The sequence below is a fragment of the Passer montanus genome, unplaced genomic scaffold (genome assembly GCF_014805655.1).
Source record: "Passer montanus isolate IOZ18808 unplaced genomic scaffold, ASM1480565v1 scaffold115, whole genome shotgun sequence".
NCBI lineage: Eukaryota > Metazoa > Chordata > Aves > Passeriformes > Passeridae > Passer > Passer montanus.
In genome coordinates this window covers 56,450-80,796 of record NW_024358167.1, presented here as the reverse complement: position 1 = coordinate 80,796, position 24,347 = coordinate 56,450, and the positions used below count along the sequence as shown (strand labels likewise).

General features: G+C 39.5%; 1 protein-coding gene across 4 annotated transcripts in view; it reads right to left on the bottom strand.

Moving 5' to 3' along the window:
• The window catches only part of STAG1 (stromal antigen 1), a 149,031-nt gene that overhangs the window by 102,071 nt on the left and 22,613 nt on the right, over positions 1 to 24,347 (bottom strand). For 3 of the 4 annotated variants that reach the window (XM_039696878.1, XM_039696879.1, XM_039696880.1), the window contains exons 2-4: positions 17,858 to 17,995; positions 11,100 to 11,202; positions 1,780 to 1,959 (exon numbers count right to left, since the gene is read on the bottom strand). In XM_039696878.1, the coding sequence (XP_039552812.1) occupies positions 1,780 to 1,959; positions 11,100 to 11,202; positions 17,858 to 17,886 (312 nt within the window). In that variant the 5' untranslated portion in view covers positions 17,887 to 17,995. The remainder of the gene's footprint in view (positions 1 to 1,779; positions 1,960 to 11,099; positions 11,203 to 17,857; positions 17,996 to 24,347) is intronic. The other variant, XM_039696881.1, reaches the window with a different exon arrangement.

Below are 24,347 nucleotides of genomic sequence, written 5' to 3'. Positions count from 1 at the left end.
TTTACTATTTGAGTATAATCCCTCCCCTGCTGAGATGGTGCTGTGTACTTTTTCTCCTACCTGCAGAGTGGGCATGTGTGTGTCTATGCCTATGTGCTTTGTGCATAGAGGTATGGATGTGTGAATATACAGACACACATCCATATACACATACAAATGCATATACATGCAATACCCACATGCATATACAAATTCTCCACTTCAAGACAATTCCTTTGTATCTGAATTCCAAAGGTTTCTTAATACAAACATGCAGACAATTTTTTTTTTATTTAATCTGCAGGAGACTTGTGTCAGCATCTCTTTTGAAATAGATAAAATGTAGCAAAGTCAATTCCACATACACACAGAGTCATCAAATATCAAAGCAGTCAGCCGTTCCTTTCCATTTGGCTCCTGCAAATATCAATAACTCTAAGTCAACTATACTACATAAAGTATATTGTATGTTCTGTACCACAGTAAAACCAGAAAATAGACTCCAGATGTTTCCTCAATTCCTGCCAAAAACAAAATTTGAAAAAGTGCTGAAAACCAAACAAAGTTGGAAGCTCTGTTGTAGGGAAAAAAGGCATAAGGAATCCATAGCTTTGTTACAAGTAAATTTGTTCTGTCTTCACCTACTAGATAAGAAGGGTCAATCCTGAATAAGTGTAAACACAGAAACTATGAAGAACAAAAATCCTCATTTCATTTCTTTCCTGTGTATTACTTCTTTAAAAATAAATCTCATACTTTCTAGGTTTGAGACAGGAAATTTTAAATAACTTACATTCATTTGCAATATTTGATTTCTGTGAGACTTAAAAGAGGCTTAGGTTTTAGCTACACTAAAAGTAATATTGAGAATGGGACTTAGGACCTAATTTTCCTACTAATTTGTACTATTCTCATGTTAGTCAGCATTAAAATAAACTAACTGATACTGCCTAAGTCCTGGGTTGGTGAAATGCAAAGTAAAGGAGGTTTGCTTAAATAATGTTTCAGAGCAGGAATGACTGTTGGCTTTGGATTGCATGGGCTGAAGAGTGTTTTGGCCCATTGTTTCTCCTTTGCATATCAAAACCAAGAGCTGCAGCACAGCAGCTTATTAAAAACCACACAACACACTCAAAACCAATCCTCTGTGCAGGGTCTTGAGGTGCAACTCACCTGGCCCCACACATCCTGTAAAGACCTCTGAACTCATCAAAGCATAAGAGGGTAAGAAACATTTCTAATGGCAACTTGGATGACCTTATTTATTTTACAATAAATAAAAATTTGTCTTCAGGATGTGTCAGTGCTTTCTCTCAGATTCAGTGGAAGTCTACACAAATAGTTTATCCTTCACCTGCTGTCCTGATGGGGAAGAAATCAGAATTGCAACTTCCAGTGCAGAGGGCTCCAAACTGCTTGTGTGAGCAGGTATTGTCAAAAAAACAAGTGAACAAAAAAGGCTTGGATTCATCATTATTTTCATACACTTTTTGCCCACATAAACCTTGCTACATAATATACTTTAATGAACTGCTGAATATCAACATATATTTCTAACTTAGGAGTAACGAACAAAATAATGGAGAATTTGAAACATATGACCCTGCCAGGTCTCTTGTTCTTCAGCAGGATACATAACAGCCCTAAATCAGAACCCATTCAGTCCTGTACTTTATCCTATACAGCCTGTTGGACCAATGCAGTCATGAGAAAATACTACTGTTTACAAAAGCATAGCTTAGACTGGACTCCAGTCAGGATACACTGAATTGTGAGGAGGAACACAAGGAGACATTTTACCTGCATAGCACTCTTTCCCAGCTTAACCACCTCGAACAAGGTGACAGGGTCCCCCTCTCCATTCTGCTGCGGGTGGCCGTTGGCTCTGCCACGACTCGCCCCTCGAGCTCCAGCGTCGGAACGCCCCTTGTCCGCCGGGGACTTCCGGGGTTTCTTCGTGGCAGACTGGGCAAAGAAAACCAGCAGAGGGAAAGTTTATTATAGCTACATCTGAAATCACCCAGTGTTTCTTTAGACACCCAGCTTATCTTTATAATCCATAGGCATTACGTGGTTACACCCTCACATACACTTATGCACACAAAAATCATGGGATGAGCCAGGCTGGAAGCATCTCCACGGTCTCCAGCCTGACCTCCTGCTCACAGCACGGTCAGCTAGGAAAATCAACCAGGCTGCTCAGGACTTCATCCAGTCAGGTACACATGATTTCATTTATCAGTAGCTCTTGAGGGACTATTTAAAAGCCACTACCACGCCAAGGTAAGCAGTGATTACCCCAAGACAGTAGTGAAGTCCCAATGCTGGAGTAGCAGTCCATGTCAGTCTCGGGACTTACACAACACAGATATTGAGAGTCTTACACAAACACAGATATTGAGAATAAACTGGTGATCTTAACTAATGATCTTTTTAAGACAGAAAGTTATTAAAAATACATTTGCCACATTAGCATTCATTTTCTGTATTTTCATTTTCATACAACTTTTATAAGAAACTGTGTACATAGTCAGCTCTCCAACTCAAATCACCGAATTTGTACAGCCAGATTTAGTAGATCACCATAACAGCATCTTTCTTCAAAATTATATGAGTTAAAACATTTTCCCTTTGAGTCTAAATTACTTAATGTAAATTTTCTCTCTGTTCTTCAATGTTTTAATCAGGTGGTATAGACACCACCTGTCAAGATTCACCTACTGAACAGTTTGCTTTGAATTTAGGCCACTTGTGAAATAGACGAAAAAATTCTGGGGAAAATAACATCAGATTTCTTACTTCCATATTCTATTCTTTCTCCCTACTGTGAGGCAAACAAAAGCAAAATCTGCTGTTTTCCACACAACAATGAAGCTATTGTGAGGAATTATGTTAAAGAAGACAACACACAAGCAACTAAAAGACTAAATTTTGGACAATATCCTGATGGCACCGTTTACTCAAGTATATTGTCAGATGAGTTTCTATTAATGCTTTTAGTAAAGAACACAAAGTCAACATATTCAATTGTATATTACAGTGCAGGCACATTGAGAATTTTACTGCAGAGGAAAGGGATCTAATTTCTGGCACAGAGCTGGTAGAAGACAGCCCTCCAAGTCCAGCTTTCCCCATGCTTTAAAAGAGATCACTGCTTTAAAAGATGTAGGGCCAGAGGGCTGAAGCAAAGGGCAAGGTAGAGTGCAACTGCCTCTTGGAAATATTCAATTAAGGACTTGCATAGAAGTGCAAGCTGGAAAGCTTAAAATAATGGTACAATCTCTGAAGTTTTTTGGATAACACTTGCACTTAGGATTTAGAGTATCTCCTCCAATGAATTTTTAAATATGTGCAAATTTGCCTGTAACAGCAAGAATATTATCAACATGTGAAATGTTTAAGTTCTACTGAACTTGAAAGAGACATGTGATCACTATTTATTAAAATGAGAAAGAATTAGAAGTAAATTGACTCTCGAGAGATATAATCCATACACTTATTCCACCTGGGAGACAGTAAGCACTTCACCTAGCTACAAAGACTGCTAAAAGAAAGCTTGAATGCAAACTGATGCCCTCCACAGAAAGTAATGCAAGCCCCCTCTACACTTAGTTTTTCTCAACTGAAATTGAGAAATTCAATTTTTTTTCAATTGAAAGAGAGGCATTAAATGCTGCAAGAATGAAGGGAAAATAAGTAAGAGATGGATGTGAAATGCACATATCCAAAGCTACACCTTGTTAATGAAAGCAATGAGAAAAGCCACCTGGTTTGAGTACCTGAGCATGAGTACTACAGACACAGGCTCCAAATGTGTGATCACCAGGCATGTAAATGCCCACTTTAAATTCCCTTTGTCAGGTATCCAGGGAAAAGGGAGGTGCTTTGACCAAGGCTCCCAGTCTGAACTGGAAGGGTGAGATCACCACTGAGCCCTCAGAAGAGGTACAGAAATAACTGACAGATGTACTTGTGACAAATTACTGGGTAAAGCCAGTTCTTCAGATCCAAGTAAACACCTCAATATCCTGGCCCTGAATTAGCACCACATCTATTACTGAGTCTACTTGACTAAAATTTCTCTCTGGTGTAGATCTTCTTTTGACAATGAAAACATCTCTCAGAGTGGAGAAAAATTCTGCATCTAACAAAAGCCATTGTGTATCCAAGCTGGGGTAGCAAGATCCAGATGCAGGATCTGTATTGAATCCTGCCTCTAGAGACAAAACAAGTAGACATGATGCTCCACTCAAGACTGAAGAAAACCCCAGATGTGAACTTTCTGAGCTAGGCAAGGATTAACATTGTCTTCAGGTGGAAAGGCACTAGCAAAAGGGCATCCACCCAGCACTTCCACCAGCAGGCATCTGGCAGGAAGCCCAAGTTCAATCTCACTCCAGAGTGTGAAGATGAAAGAAAGGCTTATATAGGTCCTCCAACAACTGCCTTGTGCTCTGAAGTTTTGCAAGCACAAAGCACATGACGTTCCCTTAGTCATTAACACACAATATTACAATGCAGCTGTCAAACATTATTTGCACATAATGTCTCTGAATTTACAGCAAGAAACTTTGCAGGCCACGTTGACAGGCTTGAGCTTCATACAGGTTCCCGCCTCTGAGCACAAAGTTCAGTAGGAAATCCTACTTCAAAGAGACCAATCAGACCAATCAGGGAATTTGGGGTTTCCTCAACACTGGACACTTCAGATTCAGCTGGACAGGCTACTAGGGCATCTTTTCTAGATTGTGTTTTTGCAAGACAAGGTTGAACCAAATGGTTTGTGAGGTCCCTTCCTGGGATGTGGTATTCTATGATTGTATCCCAGGATGGAGACATCCTCCACCACCAGTGGAGCAAGTGAAGGAAAAGGCAGGACTGGTACATCCGTAGAAACACAGAGAAGACTCACTCATGATACAGAGCATCCATAGCATACCTCCAAAGGCAGGGTGCACTTGGAAGTGGAGTTGTACAAGGTACAAATATAAAAATTATGTTTGGCTTTGAGGATGTCAGACACAGGTAACTGCATCCCAGAAAAGAGACACATGTAGTCACAGGAAAGAGTGATCCTTCTGCAAAAAACAAAGAAACCCGTTCTCTAACACCATTGAGAGCTTCCACACAGAAACAGCTCTGCTCAAGAAAGAGTGTGGCCCCAGTAAACCTGTCAGACTATCACTGACAGCTGTAAAACGAGATGTTCCATAAGATCAGAGTGAATTTGTGGCAGGTCTGCTCTTGTGGATCCACCAAATACTCATCAAGACACGGGAAAAACAGAACCTCTGAGTCCTAACAGGAGCAAAAACTGTGATTATTCCACACCATTTTACAGCCTTCAACCAGAAAGTTCCCCCCTGAAGTGGGTGAATTAGGACTGCCAAAGGGAGGGATAAAGCAGCATGCCAAGGTAAGAATGCTTGAGGCTTTTTAATCACACACCAAGAAAGGTGCTGCCTGGAGCTGAGAGGCAGCAGCAGTTGCATGTGTGATTTCACTCCTAAACCCAGGACAGCTGGGCTGGTGTGCTGTCAAAATGGACTGAGGTGCCACATGAAAACAGAAATTACTTATGACTTTTCAAATTTGTGACAACAAAAGCTGAGGGTTTATATACACCAGCATTAGGAAATTCAGAAGTTGCAGAATATGTCACAGAAGCAACAACCAAAAATGGCCATATTGACTGTCACATACCTCACCTGTTGTTTTAAGGCTTAAATGAATGCAAACAGGAAACAAAATACTCACCTTGACTGCAATTAAACTAAAATGATGGTAGTTCAGGATTTTGCAACAAATTAGCTACACAATACTTCTCCTTTCATGTCTTTAAAATTATTGTGAAGAAAATAGTGACCCAAATTTGTAAAATCAAGTAATACAGAGAAAATTGATTCACACAAAACCAAAAAAAAAAAAGAGAAGTGGCTTGACATTTTCTATTAACTGTCCCCAAGTTGATATGATGGACTTCATGAAGAAATAAAGGCAGTGAAAGTCCTAGAGTCAGTAACTGCTCCTAACACACCACCTGAAAACAATGACCTGTATGTGCATTCACACTGTGAATCATTCAGAGGAATGAATACCCCACTTCCCTGGGAAGGTGGAAGAAACTTTTTAATCTCCACTTGAGTAATACTGAAGAACTTGCCTCTCCAAGGCACCAGCCCCTCAAGAAGCCCTGTGTTATAAGCTTGTGTTAAGTAGAAGAATGGTAATGCCTGAGGTCTTCATGAATTAATCCAGATTAAAAAACCACTATGACACATTTCATACCATCTACATGGTTACTGAGGGAGAAGGTTCTTGGATTCCCACAGTCCTGTGGGCTGTTTTGTTCATAGAAACAAACAAGGTGCTCCCTGTGAAAAGTCTCATCCTACAAATAAAGGCAGGTGCAGGTCCCCTAACATCCAGAGCTGCTTCAGCTGCAGCACTTACAGTTTAAGACAAAAAAAAGCAGAGGCAGTGTTGGGAGTGGTGGTGCTATTTTTTACCCTTATTTAAAAATCTATCAAGAGCTCTCAAAGTCATCTTAAAGAATCAAGAGAGTATGCTGTAAATGCTTGAATAATTTCAATTATTCTAGCTAAGGCATTTACTACCAAAAAAAGACTATTTCCACAGAAAAATGAAGAATAGATTAGATTGCCAAAAATACAAGAACCATCTCATCAAAAGCTTAAAAGGAAAACTTCTAATGCTACAGGTAACAGGACAGAAAAATCTTCACAAAGATGCTATAGATGCACTGCATTTCTACTGAACTATAGACTCCCTTCAGTTGTAAGGGACAGACCTAAATCATCAGGCAGGCAAGCTGAAACAGGACACTGATGTAAATCACACCAACCACAAACCTCCACTGTATGAAAAGAAATTCTTCTAAGAGGATTGCTCCCTGTTATTAATCAGGACACGTATGACTTGCAACTAGAAGCAAAACTCAATCCCCTGCTGTATCTAACATCTATACTGCAAGATTAAATAAGGCCAGGAATCTGCAGCGAAGTTAAAATTCCCCATCTGAATGCAAAGATAAGGCATTGTGGTCTGTCTCCTCCCTACCAAAAACTACAAAAGGACCTGAAAGCAAAATTGTACAAGCTTTGCTTGGCACAAAAGCATCAGAAGTGCCTTGTTTCATCTGGCTTTAAGTCGATAAAGATACACTGTGGCTCTGAGTACAGGATGAGAGAGAAACCAGCAGAGATCTCCAAATTGCCACCTCTGGAACAGACAAACTGATGTTTCTCCCTGTCCTCTGAATTAGAGAGTAAATCTGTCTACTCCTACTTCAAATCTGAAGCACGGCCAGGGTTCTCTCTCACTGCCTCAACCTCCAGCAGCTGAGATTTAAGCCAAGCTATTCTGAGCTCCTGGGAAGGTGAGGGCCAGGTAGTTTCAAATAAAGCATGCCAACAATGCTGAGTGTAGTGATGATCCAAAAGAGGAGACAAAAAAGGATGGGTATATAACTGATCTGAGCTTGAGCTCACTGATGTGAATACTACACTGCATCATAAGCCCTTGGGCTTTCAAATCCCCTGTGCAGAACAGGAGAGCACATCCATACCCATGTATTTCAATAATGCAGCAGACAGAGAGGGCATTTTGGCCAGTATCACTCAGGAACTTCAAGGACAGGACTGTCAGAAGTCACTCCTTAAATAAAATCTATTAAATTCTATTCCAAGAATTCATTAATTACATACCCAGACAGTATCCTCACATACAGCATCACAAACATGAGCACCACAACATGGCACTGGCTGGACAGGCTCAGCTCTTGGGCATCTGCTGTATGAGACTGTGCTTAGAAGGGCACTGGGCCCTGCCACAGGAGCAGGACATGGTGCAGCCCCTGCTAAACTCACAGCAAAGGCCAGGCAATTGAGGACAGTCAGGTTAGGTTCTGAGAGCTATTCTGCAAGACCAATGCACTGCACCTATTTGCAAATTGACTGTCTAGCCTACTCAGTCAAGTACTCATTAGAACAGAGTGTAAAAGTGAAGGAGCTACTTGAAATGTGGTGTTTTAGAATAGAATGACTTGGATTGAAAGGAAATCTTAAAGACCAACTAGTTCCAAGTGTTTTAGAAAGTGAAGGTACCCGCAAAGCATTACAGTTCTCTAAGAACTGTTTGCTACAAAAGGCAGTTTTTCAAATGAGTACCATCTTCGTAAAAAGGTCTCATATCTGCAGAGAATGTCTTTATCTGGAAAACAATCTGGAAAATCCTCTTGTAGTAGTGTATCTTTTTGATAAAAAGTCAAGTCCATTATGTGACACAGCAGAAACCTGTTTAAAATACATACATATATTTAATGGAACATATTCTATGCAGCTCTGTAACAGGATCATGCAGCACAAAGTCCCTTTCCAAGAGGTCAGTACATTTATGGCAGATGTGCCACTGTAGCAGTGATGGCCTAAGGATACCAGCAAATCAGCAGGAAGAGATTAAATCTTATTAGATCATAATATTTAAGTTAGAAAAAAATCCCAGCCACAGAAATCAGAAGAGCCTTTGAGCTACCATTCTTCAGATCTATAACAAATTAAAATAGTCTAAGCTAAATCTAATCTAAGTTAAGAAAAACATTTCTGAACTTCACTAAACCTTTTGATCTGTTTCACATCCGACAGTAAAGGTAGGTGGTACCTGTGAAGGAAACAAAAACCACAGTAGTGAAGAGTTGAGGGGGGTGGGGGGTTGAATGTCAGAGCTCACCTCCAGTAAGAACCAAGCAATTCACCTGAGGGAAGTGGCTGGGCTGGCAACATGGTTTGATAAAGCAATACAATTACCAAGTCCCTGGCTTTTAACATCAAATAATGCTGTAAATTCAATTGCCTGGGTTAGTCTTTCCAAGGTTTCTGCATCTATCCTTTAGTCTTTAGAGTGGCTTTTTGCTTTTGGGGCCTTTTTTTTTTTTTTTTTAGAAGAATCAAGGAAGAAATTCATCAATAAGTAAAATGGAATAGGCACCTAAGAGAAGCTGTGCAGTCTCCAGCCTTGGCAGTTTTCATAATCAAACTGGAAAAGCCATGAGCAAAGTGGTCTGATCCCAAAGCTGACCCCACTCTGACTAGGAGGCTGCAATGAGATCTGCTGAGTCCCATTCCATAAACTACCATATTGCTTTTCCTCTCTGAAACTCTTCCAGTCCTAATCTGCTCTTTCCTGATATTTTGGGATGGAGGTGAAAAAGGAAAGTAGAACTGAGCAAATTCTTCCAAATCTTGGCAAACTGAAGTTTTATAAAGGACACTGTATTTGTGTCATTCTCTGTTTTCTTCCTCTGAGTTTTAAGACTGGATTTGGGGTTTCTTGACTCCTCTTAAGCATTAAGATGACACTTCCACAGAATTCCCCCTGATAACCCTAAGGTCCTGCTCCTTAGCAGCAGCAGCCAGCTCACAGCCCATCACTTTGTGACTGAAGCAATGGCTGCTTCCTCTGCATGTTCATCACTTGACAATCACACCTAATGAGCCTGGAGTTGTTCTAAGCAAAATGAGCAATTCCTCCCCTAGAAACCTGATAGCAGGACCAGCAGAGTGCTTAGCAAATGTTCCCACAGGAGCTACTAACAAAGTGAAGCAGAGGAATGAGAAATGCTTTTTGTAACATTCACCTTTCCCTTCCAGTGAGTATGTGCTGGGTACAAAATACCCCTGGCATTGGTATAACTTGAATTTGCATATTATGACAACATTCTGGGTTAGCAATCAGGTTGCACCAGCCTGCTTTTTTTTATTAGAGTTACAAAACCCCATAGATTTGCTAATTAAATATTCATAAGATAATTTTTCATTTTATCCTTTGCTTACAAGCTATGTAAACAGATAAGCTGTTCTCTCTAAACACTTCTTTAAGGCTTGCTCTGAAGAGGCTTCATGTTCATGAGCAAATCCATGTATCTGCTGAAGAACATATGCATCATAGGAAAGCATTTGAAAACTTTCAAAAAGGAAAACAACATGCCCAGAAAAGACCAGGATTTAAAATGTTGGCACCTTGACTAGGTCCAGAGACTGTGAAACAAATTGAAAGCCAACAGTAAAGAGGAATTTGCTCCAGCTTGGCCAGCATGCTTGAGAGTAACACATGGATCTATCCATTCTTACATTCTCACCAAGCCCGTGGTTTGAGATAAGCCTTAGGATCAAAGCCCTCAGGGTTTAAAAAAAAATCATCCCCATCTACTAGTGCTATACAGACATAGGGCACATTCATATTGTGAGTTTATTCACAGAGCAACACTAAGAGGTGAATCAAACTCATTAACAACAAACACACAAGTTCCCAAGTCAGTCCACACTGGGTGCTTCAAGTAATACAGCCAAGGGAACTAAACTGATCAGCTTCAAGAACCAAGATGAAGGACATGACACACAGAACTTTCCCTTTATTTTCCAATAAATTGTCTGTTTTATAAAATAGATGAAAATGAGAGAAAGCCTCCCAATACCCTGTGTAATAGAGAACTGCTTTCTCTATGTTCCTACTGACAGGCCAGCAGAGACAACCCTATCACCTGCTGCACTGTGCCAGGGGATATGTTGAATCTTCCAGTCTGTAAGCAGAATGCAGTGTGTGTCAATCACATGACTTTTAAAGGGGTTAATAGATTTTTCAGGAATCGAGTCAACATCATGCTGTAATTCTTCCACTCACATGAAGAGATTATCAGTAATAAAAGGATGGCTCAAGTGTCACTTAAACCATTACAATTTTCAAGAAGACAGTGGTTGTATTAACTGAGGCTATTCTCATATCTGGAAGAATGTTGTAATGACAATAATAACAAAATGGTGTTGTTCATGAAAGCAGCTAGCAAAAGAAAAATTTATAGCTATTATGACATCATTTTTATGTCCTTTTTTAAAGACTCCAAACATCGTTTGCATATCAATTTGATAAATATTTCATAAAACAAGTCTTCATAAAGTCTGACATAGGACTCATTAAAAGCCTATTTATGTGACCACAACATGAGCAGGTGAAAAAAGAGCCTGCAGTCAATTATAAATAGATGCATAACAAAACAAAAATAAATTAAATAGATGCATAAGAAAACCAAAATAAATTACACATACTGGAGGCCTGCCGGGACGGCCCCTTTTTCTTTTTCCTTTGACTTCTGCTTCTTCAAGCTCACTGCCAGCATCTGAATGTGCAGTAGTTTCATTTGTAGAATCCCTAGGGAGGAAAATATATTAGATAAATGCAAATGGTCTGAAATCAACTAGTAATCTGTAACTGACCAATTAAATACTTAGTCCTGAGCCAGAAAACAAATAAACAACAACAAAAAAGTCAGCATTAAAAGGCTTTCCCCATTTATTCTGCAAACCAGGGAAATGAGCATTGTTAGCCCTGGCAAAAGGCCTTCCCTTTCATCAGCTGCAATGTCATTTTATTGCCTGGAATTCTTAAAATCAATTTTCATTTGAAAACATGTTACACTTCAAAACTGGCTATATTAGCTAGCACATGCTCAATTCATCAATCCCACAATGCATTCACTACCAAGAACTTCCTTTTACTCTCTGTAGCTGCTTCTGAGCTGTTCTCAAGGCCCCGGGAGCAATGTGGAGTCCAATCCAGCTGTCTCATCATCAGCACAGTTACACAAGGTTCCACACAGCTCTCAGTCACACCCCAAGACAAGGGGCTTGGGCAGCTATTAATGAAGAGGATTCATGCTGACTGTGAGGCCCAAACCCAAAAACTCCCTTTGATCTGAAGACATTTATAATTTTTACAATTAGAAATGTATTTTCACTTGTACTTTGGAAAGGCTTTGACATTGCTCAACTTCTGTTAGCAGAGAAGCCCAAACAATAATTTCTCATTTGTAGCCATTTCAGATTTAAGTTCATGATAAGAAAAAAAGTTCCCCTAATTTTCACCACCTCTTTCCAAACAGACATGGCTGCTTGAAGAAACTCAAATTGTAATTGATCTTTTCAGGCATTAGATCTTGCCCAAGAGCAGCTGACATGCAAAACCATACCTGTTACTGATGGGCTTTATTTTTACAGTGCAAGACCACCAGTGCACCAGATCTCTATACATTTTCATTTACAACTAAAAATGTCCTAGGTTACTCAAGGATGAGTCAAGCGTAGTTACAATCATAGACTTCTTTAAATCCAAAATAATTTCCTTGAAGTCAAAGGGGTTCAGTTGCTGTATGACTTGTGCAAAGGGAAGGTGAAAACCAGACCTATTCCATATTTTATAGAGCCTCAAACATCAACAGCAGCATTAGTGATCTGCTCTAGAAAAACTGAGCAAGCAAAGCTCTACACACATCTTCCACTTTGTCTGAGGGTTCTTTTGTATTTTGCTTTATAGACCAGGAATACTTCACAAATTTTTTGTATCACCAAGAAAGCTATTTAATAATGCAGAAAGATATTACTGAATCAGAACTGGGAATGTTCTCATACTCCTCTTTACTGAAATTACTGTGTTGTCTACGTCTGCTCTCACTCAAATCTGCAGAACTATGATGAATTTCTAGTATTAAGACATTGCTTTCCAACCTTTTCCTATTTGCAAGCACAAAACCACCAAGGGATGCACAGAATCTTTCACAAAACCAGAATGCAGAAGAACATATATGAATCTCTTTTACTGACAGTAACTTCAGTGGATTATCTCTAAATTCTCTATACACCCTAGAAAATCAGGCACCCTAGATGAAAAACCACTATTCAGAAATTACATGCTTGTAATGCAGTACCTCCACAAAATATTGAAAATGCAGCTTTGTTGTGATACAATTAAAAAGCAGCTTTTGCACTTCATAAAATATGAAATCTGAAAAACTTAGCATCAAGCTATGTATTTTGAAAAACACCCAAAAATGTAAGAAGTCTAAAATCAAATAAAAGATATCCCAAGCAGAGTTCAAATTGCTTGGTAAATTAGGGCCACAGCAGAGAAAAGCAATGCAGTAAATACAGCTGAAAACATGCTTATGCAGATGGATGTATCCAGCCTTTACTCAAATACCTCATCACACTGCAAGTCAATTTGACAAAAATGCACACTGGCTCACAATGGCAATTTTAATAGATTTTGAATACAGAAGTAAGGAACCCCATAAAAATATTTGCTTCCTCCTATTGCTGTGGAGAGAAAACCATTCTCTATTGCTCTCTCTCTCAAAAAAAAAAAAAATCAAAGCTTTTCTCTCTGGTTTGCTCAGATCCTTATTGGAAAAGTTCCAGGCATGGTGTGTCTATCTAAACAATACCCCCATTCCTGGGGAAACACTGTGCTTTGCTAGCTTACAAACTTGCACCCCTAGGATCATCAGGATAAAGATTTCTCTCTATTAAAAACAGATTCAGCAATCCTCGTAGACAAACACCTCAAACCTTTCCCTTGAAACACCAGAGCTATATAAATAAATTAAACTCTACTACTGCTTCACATGCATCTGCTCCACAGAGAATTCGACTTTCTGCTGATTTACAGCCTCAGTCCAGCCCAGCAAAACCTCCAGATAAATCTGCCTATTTAGCTCTGGAAATTTCAAATCTTTCCAAGCACTGCATATGGAAGGAACAGTCAAGCTATTAACCACCTTCTATTCTTTGCCTTAAACAGACTGTTGCCTTAAACCTGATTCTCTTAATATTCTTCTGGTAAAACTTCTCTGATTTGCTGGAAGCCTCTTTGGCCATTTCCCTTTATGGGTAAAGCTCAATAAATTAGTACTAAGGGTGAGATTCAGCTAATCTAAATTAGAGACATATGCAATGCAGAAAATCTTAATGTACAAGACACCTCACACTAAGATCAGTGTCCAAACCTGGTCAGACAGTTTAAGTCTTATAAATTTTCTCTCCATTGATAGGGTGATCAAGACAAGCAGCTTGAATATAAATGTTTCAAATTAAACAAAGTAATTCTCACCCTAACAACATATGAGGAAGAAAATAAACTTCTTTCTAGCAAGAATGTATGTAAGGAGCAAGGGGAAAACATCAAAAACTAGGTTCCCTTCAATCCTCACATTATTTGGAGCAGGGAGACAAGATCAAGGACAACCTCCAGTCTTCAGCTAGTTTCATATTAAAATAAACATCATTTCAAGCAGCAAGGAACTCTGCTTGAATCATCCAGCTCCTGCACAAAAAGGTCCTTCCAGGGTGGCTGTGAGCCCTTTCAGTTTGGGAGGGAGTGCCTCTTGCTCCTGTCAGCCTTGCAGCTGCTCTGGGTACACACACATGCCCCTTTCCCTCTTATTTCTGAACTCAGAGCAGCAGTACAGCATCTCCTGCCTGCCTGCAGTCCTGTCACTTTGTAACACTCAGTGAGAGAAGCAGCTGGCCAGCATCCATCTCCCTCATTCCCTACACATGTCACAGAACTGCTAAGAAGTAATTTATCTGGTGGCAATTATCCACATCTTAATAGACCAGAATCATCCTATCCTCATTCCACGTGTGTGTGACTAGGCACCTGAGGGGGAAACTTGGGCTTAGTCATAATTTATCCTTCCTGAAGCTGTTGTGACGAAGATAATCTGGGCCTAAGGAAACATGCCTGATCTAAGGAGAGGTGGAAGTGCCTAAAGCTAAGCCTTTCCTCCCTTAAGACTGCTTTGAAATGACAGGGACCTGAGAGAATTTGACAGAGGCGGGGGGACCTACAAGATGAGGGTGAGCAGAGCAAAGGAGACAAGTGATAGCCCCTTTTCAGGGCTCAGGTACTCTGCTCTGCTTTCTGGTCTCTGTGGTAACTAAAGCATCCTAGGAAAGAGGCAGCAACTCCAGGATCTCTTCTAAAAACTCCAGATCTTATTCCAGAGTTATAATCACTCAACTTTGAAGCTATCCATGTTAATGAAGAATTACCAGATTACTGGACAGCCCTTTATCACATCATGATTCTGAAAAACATGTTTCCATTAACACAGTAAATTCCACATCTCTGTAACACAAACAAAAATGAATTTACCTTTCTTCTACTATTCCACAAAGTCCTAGATATAACGTTTATACACCATACCCCTTTAAAAACATACCACAGCAAAAACCTGTGTTTATGTTTCAGGTTTTGTAAAACAAAAAGGAACCAAAATACTTCTATAAGTTTTTGTAGCTGTTGCTGAGGGGCTCAACATTCTGGCAGAGATAAATTCAGTAATTGCTATCACCAGATTCAGCCTTGTGAAAAAAAGCATTCATGAAGAAAAATGGCTAAATGCACAGGCTCATGAATCATGGATGAATCAGTTCTCATGGCTGATCTTCAAAAATCTAAGGACCAAACATGAGTCATGCCATTGAGAGAAGATTCATACCTGTCCATCAGACATCAAATACACCAGATGTTTTCTCCAAACATCTGAAACGCCAATAAGTGAAATCCTGTCTTCACTGTGTTCCGAAGCCACTCCTATGAATCTAGAAAGGTTAAAGATTGTCCTTTCATGTTCCCTCAACAAAGAAGAATTTGGGAGGGAATATATTATATGGTCCTAAGCAACATATATTGACATATCAAATTGGCTTTAGGATTGTTTGTTTAAAGAAGGTAGCCAAGAAGATTACAAAACATTACAAAAAAGAAATAGAAAATAAGCACAGGAATGGGAGATTATAACAATCCTTCAAATAATTCATTTAAGAGCTAGAAAGGAAACCTTGGCGGAAAACTGGACTGTGTCTTCCCAAATCTGTAAATGTGTCAAGCTAATACCCCATAGCCCAAAAATTGTTTCAGGTTTCCTCACCCTTAGCCAGCACTCTTCCCGATGGAAGCCTGACTGGGACCTTCTGAATTAGAATTTATCACTTTCTTTGATACTTCATCCACACTAGCCAATGTTCTGAGCCCTCAGGAGAGTCCCAAAACCTTTATGTGCAAATCATGCTGAGTTCTTTGAAAATGAAAGACCTCCTCTTGCTCATAAGCAATCACAACTACATGTATTGTTGAGGATGACATCTCACCAACACTTCACAGAGTAGCATTAAATGATTCCCAACTTTACCAGAAAAAACAACATTAATGTTTTCTTACACTCTTTGATTTGCTTAGTACCAGTGGCTCTGACTAAGGAATATGCTGCTGTATTTAACATCCCTCAGGTTTTTCAGATGGTGTGTAGAGTAACCAAATCCATTAATATGCCCTTTTTAACCTTAAACTCTGTGATATTCAATTCACTTTTTAAGTCCATCTGGGTTCTTGAAGTGGGAATGCAAATATCCCTTTCCCACCACTACAGATTCTCCTAGTTTTTTGTTCTTGGAATATTTCACAAACATTCCCTCACTTCTTGAATATGGCAAATCCAGGAATATGAACCAAGAAAATGTTCTTCCACAACTGATCCCTAAGCTACCAAGAACCCCCTCAGGCTGACACTCGCCCTCAGTGCTGCCCATCAAGGTCATCCCCAGCTTTAGCCTGTACTCATCCACAACTACATTTTTTTGAAGCGGTTTTAAAAATACAAGCAAAAACTGTAATGCAAAGCATGCTATTATTAAGGGCAGATAAGTTTTTTTTAATTGTCCAACCATTCAGTTTCTTAAATAACAGGACTAGAAATCTTAGCTTGGAATGCCACCCAACCCCAATAAACTGAGGTTCCTTCACACCCTGAGGTAAAAAAAATAAAATTAGAAAACATTCCAAGCAAAAATAAACTAACATTAGATAGTTACCAAATGTACCTGGTGCAGGTGCCTGGCAATGGCAGCAGGGTGGTCACAGAGGGAACTCTGTGAGGGGACGGGGGGGCAGCTCTGTGAGGGAACGGTGGGAGGCCTTGTGAGGGAATGGTGGGAGCAGCTCTGTGAGGGAATAGCGGGGGGACAGCTCTGTCAGGAAATGGGGGAAGCAGATCGGTGAGGGAATGGTGGAGGACAGCTCCGTGAGGGGACGGTGAGGGACAGCTCCGTGTGAGGGGACGGTGAGGGACAGCTCCGTGTGAGGGGAGCTGGTGCTGGCGTGGGCTGGGCAGCCCCATCGGGGCATGAGGGGATGGGGTGGGATGAAAGGTTGAAGGTGAACTCAGGTAAGGGCAGGGGTAGAAGGAACACCTGGTAGGTTTTGCCTTTGTTTCTCATCATTATCCAAACCCTTTTTAATTAACAATAAATTAATTTTCTCCAAGCCAAGTCCATTTAGTCTGTTTTGATTTCCCTGTCATTAGCTCACCCCATGAGCTTCCTCACTTTGTGTGCTCTCCCTGCCCTGTGAAGGGAGAAGCAGGTTCCAATATCCAAAATTTCTTCTTAACTCAACTTGATTCCCTCTCTGGCTCCTCCTATTATAGATTTTCACTCTGTTCTTCCCAGTAGCTCACTTTATCAAAACACAGCCATGTTCCCATGTGCATTAGCCATTCCTATTTCCCAGCAGGACCAAAACATGTTCATGACACTTGCTGTCTTCAACTGCAGCAGACAAAGGCTTTTTGCACAATACATTCAGCTCATTGTAAGAAAATACACAACTGGAATATACAACATGGTGTGAGAAAGTACACAACTGAAATACACTATGTGGTCCATTATGATCAAAACCAATACATGCTGCTGAAATCACACAACATTCAGAAGAATAAAGTAGCAAAGACTTTGTTTTGCTTCGCACAGCAAAATTAAATCTTCATACATAGAAAGAAATATTTTTTAGATTAAGTGTTTTGCAGGTTTTTTACACAGTTTTTCAGCACATGAAAACACAGGAGGCCTGGAACAGTCACACTAACATGCACTTCTTCCAAGCTTGTGCTTTATCCTCACAATCACCTCTCTGTTTACTTCAACCTTTTTAAAAGCCAAGATTTGAAATATAGAGAGAAGCGTATACTCACTGTAGTACTGGCAAATCTGAAGTAATCATTTTTGCAGCACTCTTGGAAGTAAGAGCTACATAGAACTTCTTCTCAAAGTTATTATTACAAGACAACTACTTGGAAACCTCTTTCATGAAAACAATGTCAAAGTCCAGTCTGTAAGAGAGAGAAAAAAATTTTTAGATGTGACTCCAGAATAGCAATACATTGAATAAAACATGCTGTCAACAAAAAAGGTCAATTTTGAAGTAGCATCACTATTAAACCACAAGAACTTTAGAATGGATGACCCAAAATAGCTTAATCCCATTCTTGCATTCAGTTTTACATTTCTGTTTAGGTAACTTAAAATAAAATAACGAAAATTTTTTTTAAAAATGTTCTGCATTACCTCCCATACTTCTTTACCACATATTTGTGTGTTAAATGGCACTACACCTATTCAATCAGACCCTCAGCTTTGTGTGACTGAATTTCACAAAATAGTCAGAAGATGTGCAAGGGTCTAACTGCAGCAGAAGGTATTTTAACTTAATGAAATTGAAGTTGTAAGTTTAAATAATAAAGTAGACTGCATCTGTGGTGTCACTACACCCACTAGTAACATTTCTCTACCCAAAAGACTAACCAAGGAGTTGACTAATGGCAGCAGATGTGACTTTACCACTAAATAATGGCACAATGTGACGGATTCAATAATCCTCACTGTAATAAAACACAGAACTGCCATTCTCATCTTCTAGAAAAAGCAAGTTCTGGAGAAGCTAAGTAGATTTGTTTCAGTCTCCCCTTTTACAAGTTCTGGGCTAATATGAAGAGCTGCATGGAGCGCTGCAGTTCAGCAATGGCAAGGAATACCAAGGACTCAACTGTGTGTTTTTAAAACATGAGATATGTTCAAACTCTTTTATTTAAATATTAATTTCCTCTCAATGGCATTTTTTCCCTGTTCACTAACAGCTTTGAACAAGTCAGGAGGAAAATCCAGCCAGGAAGAGGTAATATAACCTGCACCAAATAGAGGATCTAAATGGAAGTGCTCTCTTCCAAACAAACCGGTACAGCATATAAACTACAATTTCCATCCTACCACACACACACATCAGTGTTTATTTACCAACTGTACAGAATGAACAGACTTTTTTGCCTCTTCATATTACAGTTCCAATTAGACTCACAGTTGCATACAACTAGTTCTTCCAGTACTTACTGCTTTGTGCTACCAACAGTTTCACTTACAGTGCCTTATCATGAAATTTACATTTTTAATACCATACAATTAGCAAGCCATTTTGTTACCACATTAACAAACAAAGTCTGTTTGGAGCTAAAACCACCACTCCAGCATTAATGCTTTAAAGGATTCAACACACACGACTGGTGTAAAAGCTCTCAATACCATACAATTAGCAAGCCATTTTGTTACCAAACACATTAACAAACAAAGTCTGTTTGGGGCCAAAACCACCACTCCAGCATTAATGCTTTGAAGGGGCCAACACACTAGGCTGGTGTAAAAGCTCTGCAGTTTCACTATGAGACAGAAGTTAATCTGAGTTCTTCTTGAACAAAAATGTCATCTGTGCTATTTGTGCTATTTCCATGAGCATTTCTTTATTAAAGACACTGTTCATTACTGAGTTTTAAAGGATCTGATTGCTCCTAACAGGGCAATGACAGATCCAGTCCACAACATAAAGCATTCACTTCAGACACTGCTAAGAATTTACCATAAACAAACACAGCATTAGATCAAATTAAATTCTAAGTTGACTTCCTATATGACAAAATAAAGGCAATGTTCACATCTCTGAAATGCAGAAGTTCACTACAACTGAAACAAGACTGAAGAAAAAAGTTGGGGTTTTTTTGTACTCACATAAGCAGTCTCACATATACACACATGCTTATGCTAGCTGGATGTCAAAGGAAACCTACCCATTTCAGACCTTCAGATTATCTAATTCTAGCAGGATTCATAGCAATCTTACTTTCCAGAAAAGCCTTCTAAAGAAATTCAAGGAAATTTATGTGTGCTCCAAGTGAGGTATCTTCCACAGACATTTAGGCACATCCTGCACAACTGCTACGAGGGATTTCTTTTTTCAATTTTCCTTTTGAACCTGATCACCCTACCCAACTGCTGGCTGTGCATGCTCAGATGTAATCAGCAGCATTCAGCTGCTCTAGGGAAGTGCTCTCACACACAAGGAACAGGATACTTGCTCAGAAATAGCTTATTTGAAAAGCAAAGTCCTGACTTAGAAGTATGGAGTGAAGCGTGTAAAGAGCCAGAAGCAGAAGAGAGGACCAAGGCAGCTGACTCAGAAAACCTGACACCAGGGAACTGCAAGGGCCTGTGCTGCTTTCTCCTTGTCCTTATGCTAAACAGGAAACTGCAAAACAGGGCTGGAAGGAGCCACCCCTCTGTGGTAAAGTTCGGACCGGACCATCAGAAGACAAACTTACCCCTCTACACTCTTGTATTAATACAGCCACTGTGTGACAAAATACAAGAACTGTTTGACAACTGTGGAAAATTCATTGATCCTTGTAGACTACACAAGTATGAACCTTTGTGTTTTTCTGGTTTTAATAAAAGAAATACCTCTTTCTGAAAGATGAAGCTCTCATAACCAGGAAAATCAAACTTTCCCTCTTTCTCTCCTTCCACCTGAGAACAAAGTCATTGCTAAAAAAACATCCTGAAAGCTTGAGGCATTTAACTATTTTGTCACCCATCCTGGAGAACAGAACAGGGGGAGGAATACTTCATAATTCAGTATTTGAAGTTATTTAAACTATAATAAACACAATACAGTCTTTAACATGCAGTTAACTGCTTCTTTTAGTTTAGAAAAAAAGTCTGATGTTTTCATTCAATCCCAGTTATAATGACCTTTGTACCTTTGCAGCTTTTTGAACCTGCACCTCTATATTTTAAGTTGACATAAATTTATGCTGGTCCATTTAAAATTACCTACAGAGGAATATAAAGCAGGCAGTAGAAGACACAATTTAGTTCAAATATACAATGAGAAACAAGTAAATGTTTCCCTTTTTTACCTGTTTTCCAAGCATGCACAATAATCAGGGCAGACATAATGATCATTATATAAAACTGCCTTTATAAAAAACCTATTTTCTAGTTGATTGTTTGGTTTATTATAGTGTTTCTTCAATAACAATCTCATAATGAGCTCCGTTTTAAAAGGACTCCAGGATTTTACAACAATGAATCCAATACATGCATTCCATCAATATTTCCTGTGGTTTCTACTAAAACACAAAGCTACCCACACTTTTTTGCAGTTTTCCTTAGGTTGTTTGCCTCTCTGGTGCTGAAGTAATCCACCCATTTTAGCCAAAAACCAAACAAATTAAAAGACTGACAACATCCTGACAGAGTCCTTCCAAGCAACTCTCTGATAGCAACAAAACCAAATCAAGATAAATTAACTCTATTGTGGACTAGGTACCTACATCTTATAAAGTCGAACCAAAAGTTAAATAACAAAGAAAATCAACTACTTAATCTAGCAGTTACTACATTATTATTTCTATTGCCTAGAAGGCACTCAAAACAAAAGATAACAGGCATTAATTAGGCTGACTTCTAATACAAAATCCTTCCCTTGTTGACCAAGTCACCATATCCTTTCCAAGTGCAAAATAGAGTCAAACAGCTCACACAAATGAAGCAATGTCTTCTACAATTAACTGGTCATGCCTTTACCCCCTTCCTTCATTTCCCACTCCCAATGACTCTGCTCCCTCCCTCAGTGCTCCCTGCTGGAGTATGTGATGGAGTCATGCTCCCACACAGCACAAGAAAACAAGACATGGAAAACTCCAGTTTTTCTTAGTTTAGGGACAAGATTGGTCCCCTCAATATTCTTGCCCAAAGCCTGCATCTGACTGCAAGGAAAAGGTATTAGCATCAGCACAAACAACAATCCTGCACTGTACGCCCAGGCAGAGCTTCCATCAACCAGGTGACAGAGAAGAGAGGATGAGATGCAGGCACATTAATTGTAGCCTTCACTGCTTTATCCAATGTCTTGGGTAGACTACAGAAACCCCTCCTGCCCAGCTACCCATCTGCAAAGTCATCTGCAAAGTCAAAATAGTATCTAGAAATTGCAAACATGAATTCTAAATCCTGCAGAAATAGAAAAATAATCATCAGGAACGAACCTTGTAAAAAATTTACCAAATACCATGATGTGTTCTGCAACACTCAGGAATTTTTGTTTGCTCTGGATTAAATATTCTATAAGCATGAGCTTTATTTCTAATGGTTTGGAACTTGAAACATATTAATTCATGTTGACCCTACAGCCACTTGATTGAGAGCCAAATTAGATCACCACTTCCAGCTCAGATTTTGAAAGCACACAGCATCATTTAAGGCCAAACAAAGCATGCTCATTCAGCCCATATTTAAAATAATTTCATTTAAGTTCCATGTACAATATATATTGCACTCTATCACATTCTAGTAAGTACTTAAACCAAAATTTGAAGCCCAAGTGATAGAAAAATTATCACTGAGCACTATAGAGTTCCTCCACTACTTATGGTGCATAGCAAGCTCACTATGTGGTTTGCATCATTCCTAATCCAGTCAAACCATGACAGAAGGAAGAAAAACCAGCATCAACTAGGCTAGCACAGCATGGCCATGCTTCACTTTCTACACCCATCAAAATCATCCAGGATATATTGTTAGCAGTACCCCACATCCCTCTCCAGCGTGCCTCTGCTGTTCTTGTCAGCCATCCCAGTACAACCTGCAGTTCCCAGCCTGCAGAGGCACACCACTGTCAAATCCAAAACCTGGCAGAGCTGTTTGACACACCAGATGTTTGTGCTGCTGTTTGGGGGGAGCTGGGCAGACTGGAGCACTGGACACACTGGGATGATGTGAAGTTCAATACAATGTACACAGTGAAGACCTGTACACAAAACTGGAGTATTTAGCAGATGCTTATTACCATCGACTGAAGTTTCTTTTCTTCCATTCTTTACAGGTATCACCAGACATTTTACCCATACCTGTGGGATCAAAAACTATCTTGTGGCAACCATTAGCTGTCTATTTAAATTGCTTTCAATTGCAGTTCTTTCCTCAGTTGCACCAACATGCAGAACTGACTCTACAGGCAAAACAGCTGTTGCTGCTTCCTCTCACCAAATGCTTTCAGCCTAGACAGGTCCTGCCCAGTCAGCCAGAAAAATCATCTGAAGTGTCACATCATAGCACATGAAATTATTCTGTGCTGCTCAACATTCCAAAAGCAAGACCTCGCACTGAAAGGCTGCACAAATCCCTTCTTCCAGAGCTGGGAATAAAATCCTTACGTGACAAAAACATCCGAGCCATGCTACCACATTTCTATACTTAGTTTTCTGTCTCTAAAAATGTGTGAGCTGCCAAAACCAATCAGTTTTTCTGTATCTTCTGCTACATTTCCAGAAGGTAGCAGCTAATTCCTGTACTGTGCAGGTCTGTGCTAAGGCACTGACACTAAGATCACACAGGAAAGCTGATACAATCCTTTAACCATGGCTATAGCAGCATAATTAATTTAAATGTCACACATCACTCACACAATTGTTTGATCTCCAGTGTTTAGTCTGATAGCTTTTAAATATATTCTCATATACTGTTTTTTTCTAATGCCTAGGATGGCTAATACTAAAAATACTAATCAATGCTTCATGAAAACAATTGCCTGTATATCTGGCTTGCTGAAGAACAGAAATGTTATCATTTCAATTTTTAATTACAATTTTTTTAAAATAAGCGTAAATTTGATGAAGTGAGCATATGAAAGCAAGCTTTGTTATTCTTACAGACTCTTCAGACATAACTGCTCCTTCCTCTGTGGACACTCTGAGACACTTGACCTGATTTTCTGCAGCACTGAGCATTCATAACTGTTGCTGAGATCACCGGGGGCTACAGGCACCACATCGCTCATAGGGCAAAAAATTATAAGCAGATTGCACAAGACTAAGAGTTAAGGCACTGACTTCTAATGTTAGTCCAATATCTGGATGATTAAGGCCTAAATTAACTACTTGCTCCTTCCCATGTGTCCATTATAATAACATCAGATACCTTCCAGCCTCATGCCTACCTGCTCTGAACACAAAATACCAAAATAAAAAGGGCTCTAAGTTACTTCTACTATCCTCAGGCTGTGAGACTGAACAGATGGACTCTTGAAGCTTCTGGTTCTCTGCACTTGTATTTCCAAACCTTAGGAGTCTTGAGAAGATAAACTCAATCCTTTTTAAGATGGTGCAAGAGCATTGGGAATTATTAAAAAACCCCATGGATCAAGTTTTAAGTTGAGAGAGATTTTGTTTATTGTAGAAACGGCAGAGTCAAGTCATCCTCCAAATAAAAGACTGAATAATTAATAAAAACTTGTAAATTCACTGAATAATGAAAGGGACAGTCTAAGTGTGAGTTATCAAGACAATTAAAGTTATCAAG